General features: G+C 38.4%; 2 protein-coding genes across 3 annotated transcripts; one reads left to right on the forward strand and one right to left on the reverse strand.

The window, feature by feature from the left end:
- Positions 1-1,064: 1,064 nt before the first annotated feature.
- Positions 1,065-4,848, forward strand: uox (urate oxidase). Its single transcript, XM_072660768.1, has 8 exons — positions 1,065-1,082; positions 1,201-1,413; positions 2,165-2,281; positions 2,384-2,462; positions 3,383-3,569; positions 3,654-3,777; positions 3,888-3,971; positions 4,774-4,848. The coding sequence occupies exons 1-8, from the start codon at positions 1,065-1,067 to the stop codon at positions 4,846-4,848; spliced, it is 897 nt and encodes a 298-aa protein (XP_072516869.1).
- Positions 4,849-7,005: 2,157 nt separating this feature from the next.
- On the reverse strand, positions 7,006-15,060 carry samd13 (sterile alpha motif domain containing 13). 2 transcript variants are annotated; one of them, XM_072660407.1, is made up of 6 exons: positions 14,966-15,060; positions 13,724-13,770; positions 13,305-13,431; positions 10,764-10,806; positions 9,513-9,624; positions 7,006-8,126 (listed from the first exon to the last, which is right to left on the reverse strand). In XM_072660407.1, the coding sequence occupies exons 4-6, from the start codon at positions 10,799-10,801 to the stop codon at positions 7,983-7,985; spliced, it is 294 nt and encodes a 97-aa protein (XP_072516508.1). In that variant the 5' UTR covers positions 10,802-10,806; positions 13,305-13,431; positions 13,724-13,770; positions 14,966-15,060; the 3' UTR covers positions 7,006-7,982. The 2 variants fall into 2 exon arrangements, with proteins under 2 accessions (XP_072516508.1, XP_072516509.1); XM_072660408.1 differs by lacking the exons at positions 13,305-13,431; positions 13,724-13,770; positions 14,966-15,060 and adding an exon at positions 11,099-11,489.
- Between the last annotated feature and the right edge of the window lie 209 nt (positions 15,061-15,269).

The raw sequence follows: 15,269 nt of genomic DNA on the forward strand, positions 1-15,269 counted from the left end.
CTACCGGAAACACCCCACAAGACCTGCCTGGCGTTTAGGAGATGTTCTGACCCAGTTGTCTAGCCATCACAATTGGACCCTTGTCAGAGTGGCTCAGATCCTTATGCTTGACCATTTTTACTGCTTTCCAACTTGTTTTCTCTAACTGTTCACTTGCTGCCTAATATGTAAATCCCACCTCTTGACAGATGCCACTATAGATGACGATGATTCATGTTTTTCACTTCACTCATCATTAGTGTTACATGATTTGAACCAACAGAAATGCTCCAAAATGAGTTTTAATGAAATCCTGTAACATTAACTTAAATTAAAGGATGGTTTTACAGACAGAGATAAAGCCCATGGACAATATTTCTCTTTTAGGAATTTAAAATGCTGTGAAGTCTCGGACTAGACTTAAATACTGACCCTAATAGTTCTGTGAAGTTACCATTTTGAAATGCATCCTTTTAGGATTGGACAGTGGCAATATGTGAACCCCTCTTAACCAAAAGGCTGCACACTTCAGCTCCTGTTTACACTAGATAACTTACTAGTTTTCAAATACTTCATAGTAGATCCTGATTAATAGGTCTTTTTAATTAATAGATTTGTAACTGAATAATCAGCCTGGAGGTTAAGGGGTCAAAAGAGATGAAAAAGAAAAAGACGCAGATGTTTGACCATATATAATAATAAATGGACCAATAGAAATGCTTCAAAATGACATAAAATATATATAAAGGTTTTTGCCTTCTACTATAAAGTAAATATTTAGAGACAACATGTTTTTGCATGACAGCGACAGTTTACATGTTCATGGACCACCATTAATGCCGTTCATAACATTGAAAGCAACACATTAAGGTCACCATCATGGTGCAGAGGTTACCTACAGTAATTCTAGTTTCAAACCAGTTCATTACTGGACATGGACATGTCCCTTTGGACCCATTGCGAAATGCAAAATACGCAGGTGACACCACCCCCTCAGATATAGTCCTCTGTCCAGACCAGATCCCACTCCTGGTGAGGAATCAGTGTGTAAAGGCACCCGACTCTCAGAACTAATTTGCAAAAACATGGCTACCTCAAATCCGGTAAGACACATTTACATTTACATGTGATAGAATATTAATACAAAGAAAATGAATAGTGTTGTTAATGTAAGGATATTTCTTTGTTGAGTATTTTATTCAGAAGATGTTTCTTGTGCAGAATGTGGAGTTTGTGCGGACTGGCTATGGGAAGAATCATGTGAAGGTTATGTATGTACGACGAGAGGGGACACAACATTACATCATCGAGCTGAAGGCAAACGTCCAGCTGACACTCAACTCTCGCAGAGACTACCTGACTGGAGACAACTCGGACATCATCCCCACTGACACCATAAAGAACACTGTTCATGCTCTGGCCAAGCTAAAAGGAGTAGGTGCAAGATTAGCCTTAACCCATGCTCAAGCAAATGTACTGATCCTTCAGTGAAGCAGTTACTCAAGTAAAATACTTACGTACTGAGTTACAGGTACACCTACACAATATGCCCAATTGTTTGTGGACACCCCTTCTAATGAATCCATTCAGCTACTTTAGGTTGCACTCTTTACTGACACAGATGTGCAAATGTACACACACGGCTTGTAGAGAAGTATTGCCAATAGAATAGGACTTCCTTTAATAAACCTTTAAACCTATTGGCACCATGCCTAATGCCAGTTGTGGACTAGAGGGGTATAAAGCCCCCCAGCATTGAGCTGTGCAGCAGTGGAATTGTGTTCTCTGAAATGATGGCTGGTGCTCCATCTAATACTTTGGGGATGGGGAGTTGGAAATAAGGTGAGGTGGGGACCATCCAACATCCTGACCTCACTAAAATTTGTCGCTTGTCACTGAATGCAATCAAATCCTTACAGCAATGCTCTAAAATCTAGTAGAGGAGCAGTATAAACTCTTTCTAATATCCTTCATTTTGAACAAAACAATGGTCAGGTGTCCCAATATTTTTGTCTGCACAATATATTTCTGGTTTAAGCTTTTTAAACCCCTTTGCATCTACAACCTTCTTTCTGAAGGCCTCAGAGTTCTCTATGAAGGCTTTCTACCAATTTGAGCAGGGAGGCATTTGAGGTCATTGCAGTGTGTTTTTTGGATAAAGTTATTATGGTCTTTCTTCCGCCAGGTTAGATCCATTGAGAGCTTTGCCCTGGACATATGCCATCATTTCCTGACCGCTTTTAAGCATGTCACACGAGCAAAAGTCGACATTGAGGAAGCCCCCTGGAAGAAACTGGAAAAGGTATTGCTGACATTGCCAATCATAATACAAACATACCGTCACAAGTGGCTAAAAACTGCCTGACATTTGTGATGAACAGCATTATTCATTTCTGTTTCACAGAATGGAGTTGAACACGCCCATGCATTCATCTTCTCTCCAGAAGCCTGGCGCTTCTGTGAGGTAGAACAATACCTAAATGGTGAGTGAAATCAAGGCCATAAGGCAATGTTGGATATTTAGAGAGACTGAATTTCCCAACAACAGTCTAAAAGAGTACAGAGTGGAACCAGTGCTTTTAATAATGTAAAGTCAATCATTTAGTCAATAAACAGTTTTAAGATCCAAGGTAATTAATAGAGCTGTAGGTGTAAGTTATTAGCTTTACAACTGATCAGCCAAAACATTAAAAACCACCTGCCTAATATTGTGCCACCAAAACATCACAGCATGGACTCCACAAGACCTCTGAAGGTGTCCTGTGGTATCTGGCACCAAAATGTTAGCATCAGTCCATTCGGTCCTGTAAGCTGTGAGGTGGGGTTTCCATGGATCTCATCAATGAGCTTTGGGTGCCCATGTGCCCACTGGTGGTTCACCAGTTCTGCTTTCTTGCACCACTCATGGTGGGTACTCCACAAGACCTGCCGTTTTGGAGATGCTTTGATTCATCTAGCATCCAACTTCGAGAACTTACTGTTTTCCTCTTGTAGAGCTCACCCCTAGAAAGATGCAACTGTAACATTATAATGTTTTTCACTTCAGCTGTCAGTGGTTTTAATGTTATGTCTGATCGGTGCAGAGACAGATAGATCAAAATGTGATATCCAGAGATCCTCATACCTCAAAGGTGGTGTTAAATTTTGACACAGAAAACTTGACTGTAAAATGACTGTAAAGACTTACATGTTGTTTAAATGTTTAAATTGTTAATAAGATTAATTGTTCTTGATCTAAAAACAAGTGCCTCTTGTATATAGTTCCATAAAGAACCATTTAGAAAGTGTTTTTTGTTAATGTAACAAGTAGAAGAACCTTTTTGGTACTCTGTAAAACCTTGTTTGCTAGGTGTTTATACGAATTTTTATTATATCAGTACATTCTTGTTTTAAATACTCTCAGAGCCACCAGTGATTCACAGTGGAATCAAAGACATGAAGGTTCTGAAGACCACGCAGTCGGGCTTTGAGGGCTTTCTGAGGGATCGCTTCACCACTCTGCAGGAGGTCAGAGACAGGATCTTCTGTACCTCAGTCTACGCTAGGTGGCGCTACAACAGACACCAAGGCGTGCCTTTTGACGCTACATGGTAACAAAAATTCAAAACCGACACTACATTCCAATAAAGAATCAGAAGGTATTAGATGTTCACGGTTGGTGCTGACATTTGCAGGAGAACTGTGAAGGACACCATCATCGAGAAGTTTGCTGGACCATTCGACCGTGGGGAGTATTCACCCTCTGTTCAGAAGACCCTGTATGAAACACAAGTCCTTGTCCTGGACAGATTGCCAGAGGTCAGTCAGAGTGATGCCCTTGAATGTCGTTTCAGTCATCTTGTTCTATAAATCCGATCTGGCTACAACTGCAAAAATAATTGAGGACATTTATGCATCTGGTTTCACAGGTTGAGGAGATTGAAATAGTTATGCCAAACCAGCACTACTTTACAATTGACATGACAAAAATGGGAATCTCCAACAGAGATGAGGTTTGTTTCTGTAAAGCATATCTAGTTGAACATTTGCATTTGACTGCAATGTATAAAGTACCAGCAGCAGTACCAGGTAATCTTTTTACATTCTTGAAAACAGGTTCAGAAACGGTTCTTCGCTTGAATACATGGTTCTAGAAAACACTTTTATTTGGTATAGAAGCTTTATATAATGTGGGGGTTCTTTTGCTTAAAAGGTTATTCATGCTTCCACATTTCATTTACAAACATGGGTCTTTAAGAACCATCCACTGAAAGATTCTTTAGGGAATTAAGGGTGGGAAAGTCCACAGATTTTACAATTTCCTTTTTGTATCTTTTTGTATTGATGTTAAATGGTGCATTGCAGATAAACCTACAGGTTTAGATTAAATTACAGTGGTGGTAAATAAACAATGATGACCTCTACAACACAAATGTAACCATTTTATTTGGTATCCAAACCCAACTATTTAACTTACACTGGTTCACAGTTTTTTTTATAGTTAATGGTGATGATTGTAAAATGGGGAAAAAATAGATCAGAGGTATTGCATTCTTTGGATATCTGATTCCTATCACCACCACTGTGAACATTTTGACTCTATGGGCCAGTTTTGCAGACTGGGATTAAGTGTTGTCTTAAACTACCCTAAACTATGAATGGAGATTCGCCAGTAAAAGGGAAATAGTAGTGTAGGACTAGGCTTAATACCTTAATAATTGGGAAACTGGTCTTCTGACCTTTTCACATCAAACCACACTAATGCAACTGCACCTACTGAGATCTTTCCCTGTTGGTTCTGTTGGTCTTTTCCAGGTTCTTCTACCTCTTGATAACCCAGCTGGCAACATTACAGGGACCGTGCGCAGGAAGCCACGGGCTAGACTGTGAAACTGGCCAGAAAATCTATCTCAGGAAATCTATAAGGAGTCAATAAAATAAAAATAAACATGAATTCATACAAAAAAACACCTCATGGTCCAGTTTTTTAGTTTGTCCTAATAGAAATGCCTGGACTACATCACCAGACAATGCTGTGAAGGACTGAGTGATGTTGGATTGAGTCTTTCTTAAAGGAGAGTTCCACCATTCTTTTAAAAAGTCTGTAGAATTTAATCACAGAGGCATAAATATTCAGATTTATTGGGTTTCATGTAAAATTAAACCTTGTACAGAAGCCTAAAATTTGGACTCTGAGTTTGTCTAGAGTGCCTCACTCCCTTTAAAATTGGGTAACATTTTTTTGTAATGGCAATTCTAATTACTGCTATGTATTTGTAATCTTTTTTTTTTGACAGTTGAAACCATTATTTTTGTGATTTCATGATATTTTCCGGGTATTCTAAGAAAACTAAACAAAATAACTAAAATATTACATGGTACATGTTTAGCCAATAGCTAAATAGCTGTGTTGCAGTAATAAGGTAACATTGCAAATTTCTGTATTTTATAAAATAAAATAAAAAAGCTTTAAAATAATTAGTTTGACAATGTATGGATTATTTTAAAAAGATTCGTAAAATGTTATATATACATTTATCTTTAACTTTGTGTTGAAGTGTTGATTTATGGAGAATTTAGACACTTAAGTTGTAAATCCTTCAGATTTATCTTGAATTATTAATCCAAACATCGCTGTTTATGTATGTTAAAAAATCAAACAAACAAAACAAAAAAAACACACACAACTAACTTTGCTGGCATGCTAACAACTTAACTACGCAGAATATATATAAAAAAAATGGTGGAATCCTTTGTAAGGCCAGCGCACATTCAATATATGTAAATTCTGAATAAACAAACAAACACCAACGTTGTTCCTTCATGAGTGCTAAACACCACTGTTCCAAAAGTGTCCAGATAAGAAATACACTGTTGAATCAAATGAACCAGAGTGAGTGAAAGAGAAACTCTGTGGATCCAACAATTATGTAACCCTGATGACTGGGTGATTAGATAGCTGGTACTTCATTGATCCTGAAGGAAATTGTTGTGTTCACTGAACTTTAGAAGAGCTCTGATCATTTAATGTACCTTACACAGAAAGCCTGTGACACGAACTAGATCAACAGACAAGCGTTTATTAATTATTAAGGGATCGCAAGCCTAATATATTATATGCCCAATGTTTGTGGACACCCCTTTTAATGAATGCATTCAGCTCCTTTAAGTTGCACCCACTGCTGACATAGTTTAGAAATATTGCCAATAGAATAGGACTCTCTGGAGCAAATAAACAAACAATCATTGACACCATGTCTAATGACAAAAAGCCCCCCAGCATTGAGCTGTGGAGCACTGGAACTCTGTTCTTCGGAATGATGATGATGCTCCATCCAGTACTTTTTGGGATGAGTTGGAGAATTGGGGATGACAGCAGTGTATGTGGTTGGTGTGGCGCAACAGATAACACCACCACCTGCCATTGAGTTACAACAACACCATGTGGGAGACCAGGGTTTGATTCCCGGTCTGGGTGACTATGCTGCGCTACACCAATAAGAGTCCTTGGGCAAGACTCCTAACATTACATTGGCCCACCTCTGTAATACCAGTAACCTTGTAAGTCGCTCTGGATAAGAGCGTCTGCTAAATGCCATAAATGTAAATGTAAATGTAAATGGGATGAGGTAGGGTGGTGAGCATTCAACATTCTGACCTCTCGAAGGCTCTTGTCGCTAAATGTAATCGAATGCTCAAAATGATGACTCAAAATCTAGTAGAAAGCCTTGAATTCTGGACAGTAGAGACAGTTACTCCAACAAAAGTAGGATAAACTATTTAAATACCCTAGATTTCTGAAAAAACAACAAATAAGCAAGTGTCCCAATAATTGTGTCTATATAGTGTATCTAACAAGAGCACAATCCTAATTTGCAGTTGAATCGGCACATGTTTTTTAGTTGAATTCAAGCACAATTTATTGCAAACCTCTGACATACATCATCTCAATCCTCTATTGCAAGACAGACTTTGAAAGGAAAAGGGTTGTGGAAAAGATGCTTTGTTGAAATTAATCAAACCCCCCCCCCCACACACACACACACACCCGCCCCAAACTTTAAGCACCAGCAATGGTACTGACATAGAACTGCCATTTTCAGCCCACTGTCAATAAGTGGTATTAACCAAGTCAAATGTACAAATTTGTTTGTTTAAAACAGAAACCTGAAAATGAACATGAAACCATTGAACGATTAGGTACAGTATGTAATAATAAAGCTAGCTGCACCAAAAGCAAACACAAAAACCGAGCCTGGTTTTGTTTCAGATTTCCAGACTCTAGCTACCTGTTAAACTGCTTCATTGGAGTCATTTAGTATGTTTAGTATGTTTAAATAAAACCTCAAATAAAAGCACACACACAGCTGTAGGATGGGTACAGTTTTCCAAGCCAAACCGCTCAATCAATTACGCTGTAACTTAAATCACCAACTATTCATGACTTAAATAGCTTAAAGGAGAAAATGGAAACAAGCAACAACAAAAACAAATAAATTACCAGCCGCTCCCCTTTAGTAACTTTGTCCTTATATGTACAGCCCAATGACGCGGAGTTCATTTCCCACTGAACCTTATGAAGGAGTAATGCAAGTCTTACCAAGCAACATCTTACACAATAGTGTTTAAAATCTTAGTGCCAGATAAACATTCACTAGGAATCTTTTTTTTGTTTGTTTGTTTTTTTACATTTACAATTAAAATCTTTAAAAATAGCAAAACAAATAAGGAATATTTTAACATATGTACAAGTTCACAAAGGGTGTAATATCTCTCTTAAACAAATTTTCAAAACATAACACCGTTCAGATTCATTAAAGCAATCAATGTGACAAACGCAACATGTACCTGTACAACAAACTCAGACTGAGAAAGACAAATTCACATTAAAGTTGTTTCTTTGCCTGCCTGTCCACAAAGATGCATTCAAAATGCAGACGAGGACGTTGGCATGTTTCAGTCTGCAGTTACCCTGCTGCTCCATGGCATGATTGTCTTCCGAGGGGGCTGGCCTGTCCCGGGTGCTATGAGGCATTGCTTTTCAAGTGTTGGGTCTGAAGGGGCTTCACATGGTATTCGTAAATCTTCAGTGCAGGACCCAGTTTTATTGAGAGTCCGGTCAGAACGTCATTACGAGTCATTAATAAAAGAGATTTGCCATCGATTTCCTGCACACAGAAATAATGATGGTTGAGATTAAGGGTGAAATGCAGGTTACATGATTCACTAGCAGTAGCTGTCCAACAGGAGAGGACTCGTCCAACCCCAAAGCTAACGATTACAAAGAGCTTGGAAATGGTGCAGGTCCGTCATGTAACCATTCAGACCAAAGCGATGCAAATACGCTCGCTGTCAAAAAAATTACACAGCCAGATAGAAATGTCGCATTTCAGCATGCAGTTATGTCTCAGGCAGATATGTAAATGAATACACGTGTGGTCTGATTGGACACTGGGTCTAGCCACAAGAGGGTCTAAAATTATTCCTCCACTGCTCTATAGAAAGAGGCTCTCAGAGGCTACTTTTAGGTAGTGTACCTCTTAGACATGCCACAACAACATGCTAAAGACATTTTGTCCAGTTGACAGACTTTGAGAGAGGGTGCATCATTGGACTGAGAGATGCAGAAATTGCTCATCATCTAATCCATTGTGACCAAGATTACAGTCACCTTCATTTGCTGTGGTGTCGTGAACGAGAAACCTGGACTGCTACGGTCTTTAGCGACGAATCCAGGTTCTGTTTGGAATCCGTAGATGGTCTGGTTTCTACTATGGGGGCTGTAATCCTGCCTTTGCTGGATTGGAGCAACTGCTGGTGTGATAATCTGTGGAGCCATTTCATATGTCAGTTGGTCACTCCTAGTAGTGATACGAGGGACACCAACAGCTCAGCCATATGTGCAGGACATCCTGCGGCCACAACTGGAATTTTTCAGCAGGATATTGCTCTCCCACACACAGCAAGGCTTTCCCAGGAATGTCTCTGCCAGATTGCAACTCTTCCTTGACCGCCCGCAGATTTATCGCTAATCGAGCGTTTATGGGACCAGCTGGGGTGCCAGCTTCGACAAACTAGGAGTGTGCGGGATCTACAGACCCAGCTGCAACATCTTGCCACAGGATGCCATATGGAACCTGTATACCTCCTAGCCCAAAAATATCATCTTGTATCCAGAATAAAGGCTGCCCAACAAGGTACTGGAGCCTCCTTTCAACTGTACAGTTTTCCCCAATAAACTTAAATCCTACGCTCTAATGTTGAAAACACTTACATATCATTATTACATTCACATAAGTTTTATTCAACTTTTTGGTGCGTTATTTCTTTTGTCAGTGAGTATAAATACATATAAAAAGTTTGATGGCAACATCTCTGTGTTCTACGTGTTGTAAATCGTACGCAAATGTACTTCACCATGTAAATATAAAGGCAATTACATCATTGCATTTCATTAATTACAGCAGAACAAAAATAATACTTGGCTAAGGATGCTTTAAAGGCTGAAACAGTGTTTAAAGAAATACATTTCATTATTAAATAATTGTTACTACCTGATCTTGGAAAGCATTGGCCTGCTCCTCAAATCCAGTCGCTTTAAAATAATTCACAACGTCTGCTACTGCCCAGTGGGCCGGGTCTGGGAGCTGCCCGTTCTCCACCGAACTGTGAAAGAAAGGAGACACTATTCATCCACAGAAACATGACAACAATAAAGGGTAGTCAATACTGTATCAAATCTGTAATTACTGTGTGAATGCCTTATCATAATACTGTGAGTATGAATCCGATGTCAGACATTAGCCAGTTTGTTAACACTAATGAAACCATGAGATGTCCTTCAAAACATTAAAGAATCCTAGGAATTTTGCATTAAAACACTTGTCTTTCTCCATTATTAATGAAAGGCCTCGTTGCAGTTTTTTTGCATTTACTTGTTTTAAAAGAAAAGTAATCTAACAAAGGTACAAAAAATAGATATCTTTCTTTATTTTGTTAGTCAGAAAATCATATAGATAAATAAATAAATAAAATCAAGCAATCACTCAATCAAATCAGTCAGTTCATTTTTGATGAAATGTGAAATGACTTTCAAAGATTTCACATTTATTGGAAAAAGTTAGCTAAATTAATACGCTTCTAACAGTTAATTAAAATCTTAAAAAAAAAAGTTTTTAAATATGTGGCAAATTTAATAAATAAATAAATATAAATGGGTGTATCCATCGGGTTATGCTTTAATGAGACAGTTCAAATGTACATAACCTTCATGTGCCAACTAATCATTGCTGATTCACAAAGAAACTTGAATTTGAATGATTTTATTTAGGTAAATTATTTTAATCAGGTAATGGAAAAGTTCCCTTACGTTAGTTACTGGCATTAGAAACGATAGCACTTCATAACCCCTTCCTTAGTAAACACAACCTGACAATGTTTCCAAACTGCTTTTGATGCCATCCTTTGAGAAAATGGCTGTGTAGGAATGGGTGTGTGTTTTTAAATTTTCGATCGTGCAATTTACTGTAAATGAGCTGTTTGTATTGTTGTGTAACGTACGGCAAAAATACAATAAATACAACATTCTGAATATGATAAAAAAACACTTTCTCCTGTGGCTCCTAGCTGGTGGTTTCAACTTTCAACCTCTAATTCAAACTGCCTGACACAGACGTTACATACAGTACATGCAGCAAAACATGCCGACAATCAGACGCAGGGACAAAGAAAATGCAAAAGAGCGAAAGGAAGGAGATTCTCAACAAGGCGATTTAGCTGAAACGAGAGACACAAAACTTACATACCTTTTGGTGTCCATCGAACCATTTGCCTTGGTTTCCATGACAGCTGGAAAAACACAAACAGCTCTTTAAGAAGCTGCCAGGACTCAAAATTAACAGTGTCCCTTTGTCCCTGGCCCAGGATCTGTGACATATGCCGCTCTCTTCACTCAACTACCAACGGCCAGAATTAATCCTCAATGCATTCATGAATTTTGAATCATAAAAATAATAACGACATCCAAGGATCAAAAGCCACCTCCGTTTTGGCTGAACTGCTCAGCAATATTTCAAAACTACCTCCAAAGGAGAAAACAAGTGCGCACAGAATCCGGCTATAAAAACAAAACTGCCCAAACCTCTTACAGGAAGGAACCTTATCAGCAGCAGATACGTCTCTGGCCTTGGTAGTCTACTCAAAATCTTGCCTCGATTAAACACATATCCACAGTTTTACACACTGACAGCTTGTTGCTTAGCAACATGTTTGATCAGCAGTTGTTGTATAGATATAACTGAAGTAGAAATAGAAAGGTGCTCCAGTTTGAGCCACATGCACTTTTTTATGCACTCTCAAAATGATACACACACACACTGTGTTTATTTTAAGTTTATTATTTTAACACATTTTTCAGGTCACAAGAACACGTATCTCAGACTGCATGAAGAGAGCATGCTGCTTACGTGTTATATCTTTACACACAACCCAAGTTTACAAAAGATCACTCTAGAGTGATTAATGAATATACTCAATATATAATTTGTTTAATTATTGATTAATTAATATCTAAGATTAGATATTGATTTGTCTATTCAATACAAAGATTCGATCCGTTCATAGTTTTACTTCCCATATGGGAACATATTTTGGAGCGTTTAAAAATCTGCATTTGATAAAACATTTTAATTTATTACTTCAGGTTGCTTAATGGATTTGGGGAATATTGAGACAATAAACTTAACTAAAGTTAAACTTAACTAACTAAAGAAAACCTGTAGGCTTGACAGAAATCTGCTTCTACAGGTTTATTAAGCGACTGTATTTATATATTTGCCTTAAATATTAAAATACCTAGTAAATGTAAATGAATAAATAGCGAGTCTCATTTTCCTGCACAACAAACAACTAATAGGACTAAACCGAAAGACTGGACTGGCCTATACAAATCACAAGGCAGACGAATGGTCCTGCTTTTGTGTTATGACGGCTCAGCAGAGACGTACAGAACATATTGAATTAGCCTGTAAGTAAACCTACTGCCTGCCTTAGACCTGCCCAGATAACTGAAAAATGGTAGATTATGGCAACTTATCCGTTACAAGTGGTTTGGCATGTTGGATGTTGTTGAATGAGGAGTGAATTCTTGTACACAGAGCCTCCTTTAAAAGTTCAAAATGCCGCCCTTCTTTAGATCTTTTCTGAAATATTGTTTTTGCTACATTTTACCACCCTCTCCACCTCAGCTCGCCTCAACAGTAAACCGCCCGTGCATGTGGTCATGTACATTTTCTTTTATCAAGCACGTCAGATATTTAGCCCTGGAATATTAACATTTATGTATAATTCCCAATATTTATAATCCTTCATTAGAATGTAATCCTTGTGCATTCGCCTTTGTCTGTTTTCCAAAAAAAACAGCTCAACTGACAGGTCTCCGAATGGTGATTTGACTCATCTACTTTCCGGGGGCAGTTTTAATAATAAATATATTATTATTATTTGATGATGAAGATATATTCTTATATATTATGTGATATCATTATATAGGAATATCCCAATCCAGTAGGCTGAGATTGGGGCTGATCCAGGCCAATCCAGACATATTTTCATGGATCACAAACATCAACTAGTTTAAGCCTGATCCAGTTACAACTGATCCAGTAAATAAAAACATCTGCAGTGTGGAACTATTTTACAGTGGAACATTAAAAGTTATAGTTACTTTGACCATTTGAGCTCCAGACGTTTGCCTACTGTCTGCTGTTTTTGTACATGCCACCAAACCAGAAGGAGAAAAACACTTCTAACAATAAACCTCTTTCCTGAAATATGACGGGTTAGAAACTGAGAACTGAACACTCTAATCAGACCACTGATTTGTTTTTTCATGGATTTGGTTACTGCAAGCTCAAAACCATGAAAATGAGTCTAACAATTGCATGTTACAGAAAATGAAAACAAAGCTCAAGTTTTCACTGCAGCGTTTTAAAGTAACTGGCAGCTGAACTATCAAGGCAGTCAGTCATACTGTAGTAGTGTAATATAAGATATTAAACAAAAGTATAAAAGGGTCATTTAAAATCGTATGCAACAACATGACATAAAAGGAAAAAAAAAAAACGTTTCAGTACAATTTTGAATTTGTCTTAAAGTTTACGTAACTAATTGGTTGTTGTACTGACTCTTGCATGGTTAATGAGCAGCCCAATGAATTCATTACATTGCAGTGGTACTGAACAGCCTCAGTAAGGAGAACTACCCATTTCATCCTCATATAAAGAAAATGATGCAGGTAGTAACAGCAATTACATGCTAACAACTAGTCAGAAAAGCTGAATGACTACCTGTTTGTCACTGATGAATGCACTGTTTCATTTGATGTCCTCAGCTCAAGCCTCATGGTATGCTCTCCTCATCAGGAACATTGTTTTCGGCGTGTTCACCGCGGTCAGGAGTCTCCAAGGTCCGTCTCTGTGAGAAGATAACCCTAAAGTTACAGTAGCAGTCCTGCCAATGGTTGGTCTATGACATCCAAATGACCTTCATCCAATGAGCCTTGTCAAATCTGATTGAGTGATGAATGTTTTAAAAAAACAACAACAAAAAAACAACAACAGGAAAAAAAACGCAACTCTGCTGTAAATGATTGATTGTTTTGGGACGAGGCTCTTAAATGAGACTTGTCTGTGTAATTTACTGCTGAGATGTGAAAAGTCATTCAGAGAGGTCTGATGTGGGAAAGGTGTACTGCGTAGAAACTTACCGACTCTTCTTTAAAGTGGTGTTGATGGGAAGCAGGGGTTACAATGTCTACAACACAAATAATGCCACAACATTTACAATCCCAAACAAGAAGTCTCCAGATTTTTTGTAAATAAGACTGATGGTAAATCTAAAATGAGGTTTCTTTGCAGACTACTTCTTAGAGATTTCAGGCCAAAATGTTCTTAAACACCCCTTAAACACATCAGGCATTGCATTCATGACCATCTTGTGTAATCAGTGAGTGAGCTTTAAACTTTTCTCCCGCTCTCTCCAAATGAGTGCGGAAAAGAAATCACATTACCGTGATTTTACCATCTTTACATTGGCTCCCGGTGCGTTTTAGGACACTATACAAAGTCAGTTTCTAAAACTTTAAATGGCCTGGCTCAAATTCACACCATCACTATGAGGCTCTTAGAGTCCCAAGATCTTCTTCTCAGCTACTCCTTACTGTTTTACAATCCAGACTTAAGCAGTTAGAAGATCTTGCATTTTCAATACCTATTTATTGTTTTATGCCTTATTATTTTATTAAAAACCAGTCTGGGGACTAATCGGTCTAATCTGACACAACCTGCTTTGTAAAATCCCCTCCTTATGCAACACCTGTAACACTGATGGTTTTTCTGTATGTGTGAGCTCTCTGAGGAAGTGGTCCACAAGGGGGAAACAAGCCACCAGGACAGGCATAGGAAAGTAGACAAAGTGAGTTCAGACCATGCAGAATACTTTAGAAATAAAATAGAAAGAAGTTTTACTTTGGAAGAATGAATATAATTACAGTATTATATATTTCATGCAGTTTACCTGGCTCTCAAAAGCACACAGCCTGAGTTCCCTTAACAGCAACACAGGTCTTTACAGATGACTCTGTCTGTTAGCTGCCTAGCCAATCTTATGTCTTTACAGTTAGCTATAGGATAGCTACTTTCTTAATAAACCCCACGTGTTCTGCGAGGCAACTTTTCAGGATTTGACAGTTTAAATAACCTCTAAATTGAACTACAGAAAAACCTGACATTTAATAAAAACAAAACCCAGAAGGCGAGGAAAGTGAAGCAGCTGAGGAACACAAGAATAACGCTGTTAGCCAGCTAAGCTACACTCAGCTTTACTGCTGCCTGTTTTGCTCCACTAGTAACGGCAGCTAATTAAACTCAGCTGACCGCGAAACCTTTTACTGTATTTAAAAACACACCCGTTTATAAAGCGATGGACCGCACTGTCACAAAACACACACCTTTAAATTTGCCCAGTATCCCGCGAAGATCAATATACAGGAGAGGTTTCCTCTGGTCGCAGCTCTGCTAAATTTGACACAATCCGACTTTCCTTCCGGCAAAATCCTCCTACGCACTCAGCCTGTTCGGCCAATCAGAGAGACGAGGGCTCGACGCACGCACTGAATTGTGGGAGATGTAGTTGTTGGTTGCTATTTTTTTATTTGTGTGAAACTGCAGCAGTTGGTGCTGCCGTGTTTAACTGGTCAGGCAACAAAACTGCAGGATAAACATTCGACGCACACAGTTTAGTACGGAGCCCCG

Source organism: Salminus brasiliensis, chromosome 17 (genome assembly GCF_030463535.1).
Source record: "Salminus brasiliensis chromosome 17, fSalBra1.hap2, whole genome shotgun sequence".
NCBI classification, from domain to species: domain Eukaryota; kingdom Metazoa; phylum Chordata; class Actinopteri; order Characiformes; family Bryconidae; genus Salminus; species Salminus brasiliensis.

Coding starts and splice junctions, on each gene's coding strand:
- uox (XM_072660768.1), top strand. Junction 3,778..3,887: donor TCCTGGACAGATTGCCAGAG/GTCAGTCAGAGT, acceptor CTGGTTTCACAG/GTTGAGGAGATTGAAATAGT. Junction 3,972..4,773: donor GAATCTCCAACAGAGATGAG/GTTTGTTTCTGT, acceptor GGTCTTTTCCAG/GTTCTTCTACCTCTTGATAA.
- samd13 (XM_072660407.1), bottom strand. CDS start 10,801: ATGGAAACCAAGGCAAATGGTTCGATGGACACCAAAAG. Junction 9,625..10,763: donor GGTTCGATGGACACCAAAAG/GTATGTAAGTTT, acceptor TTTCTTTCACAG/TTCGGTGGAGAACGGGCAGC. Junction 8,127..9,512: donor CCAATGCTTTCCAAGATCAG/GTAGTAACAATT, acceptor TTCTGTGTGCAG/GAAATCGATGGCAAATCTCT.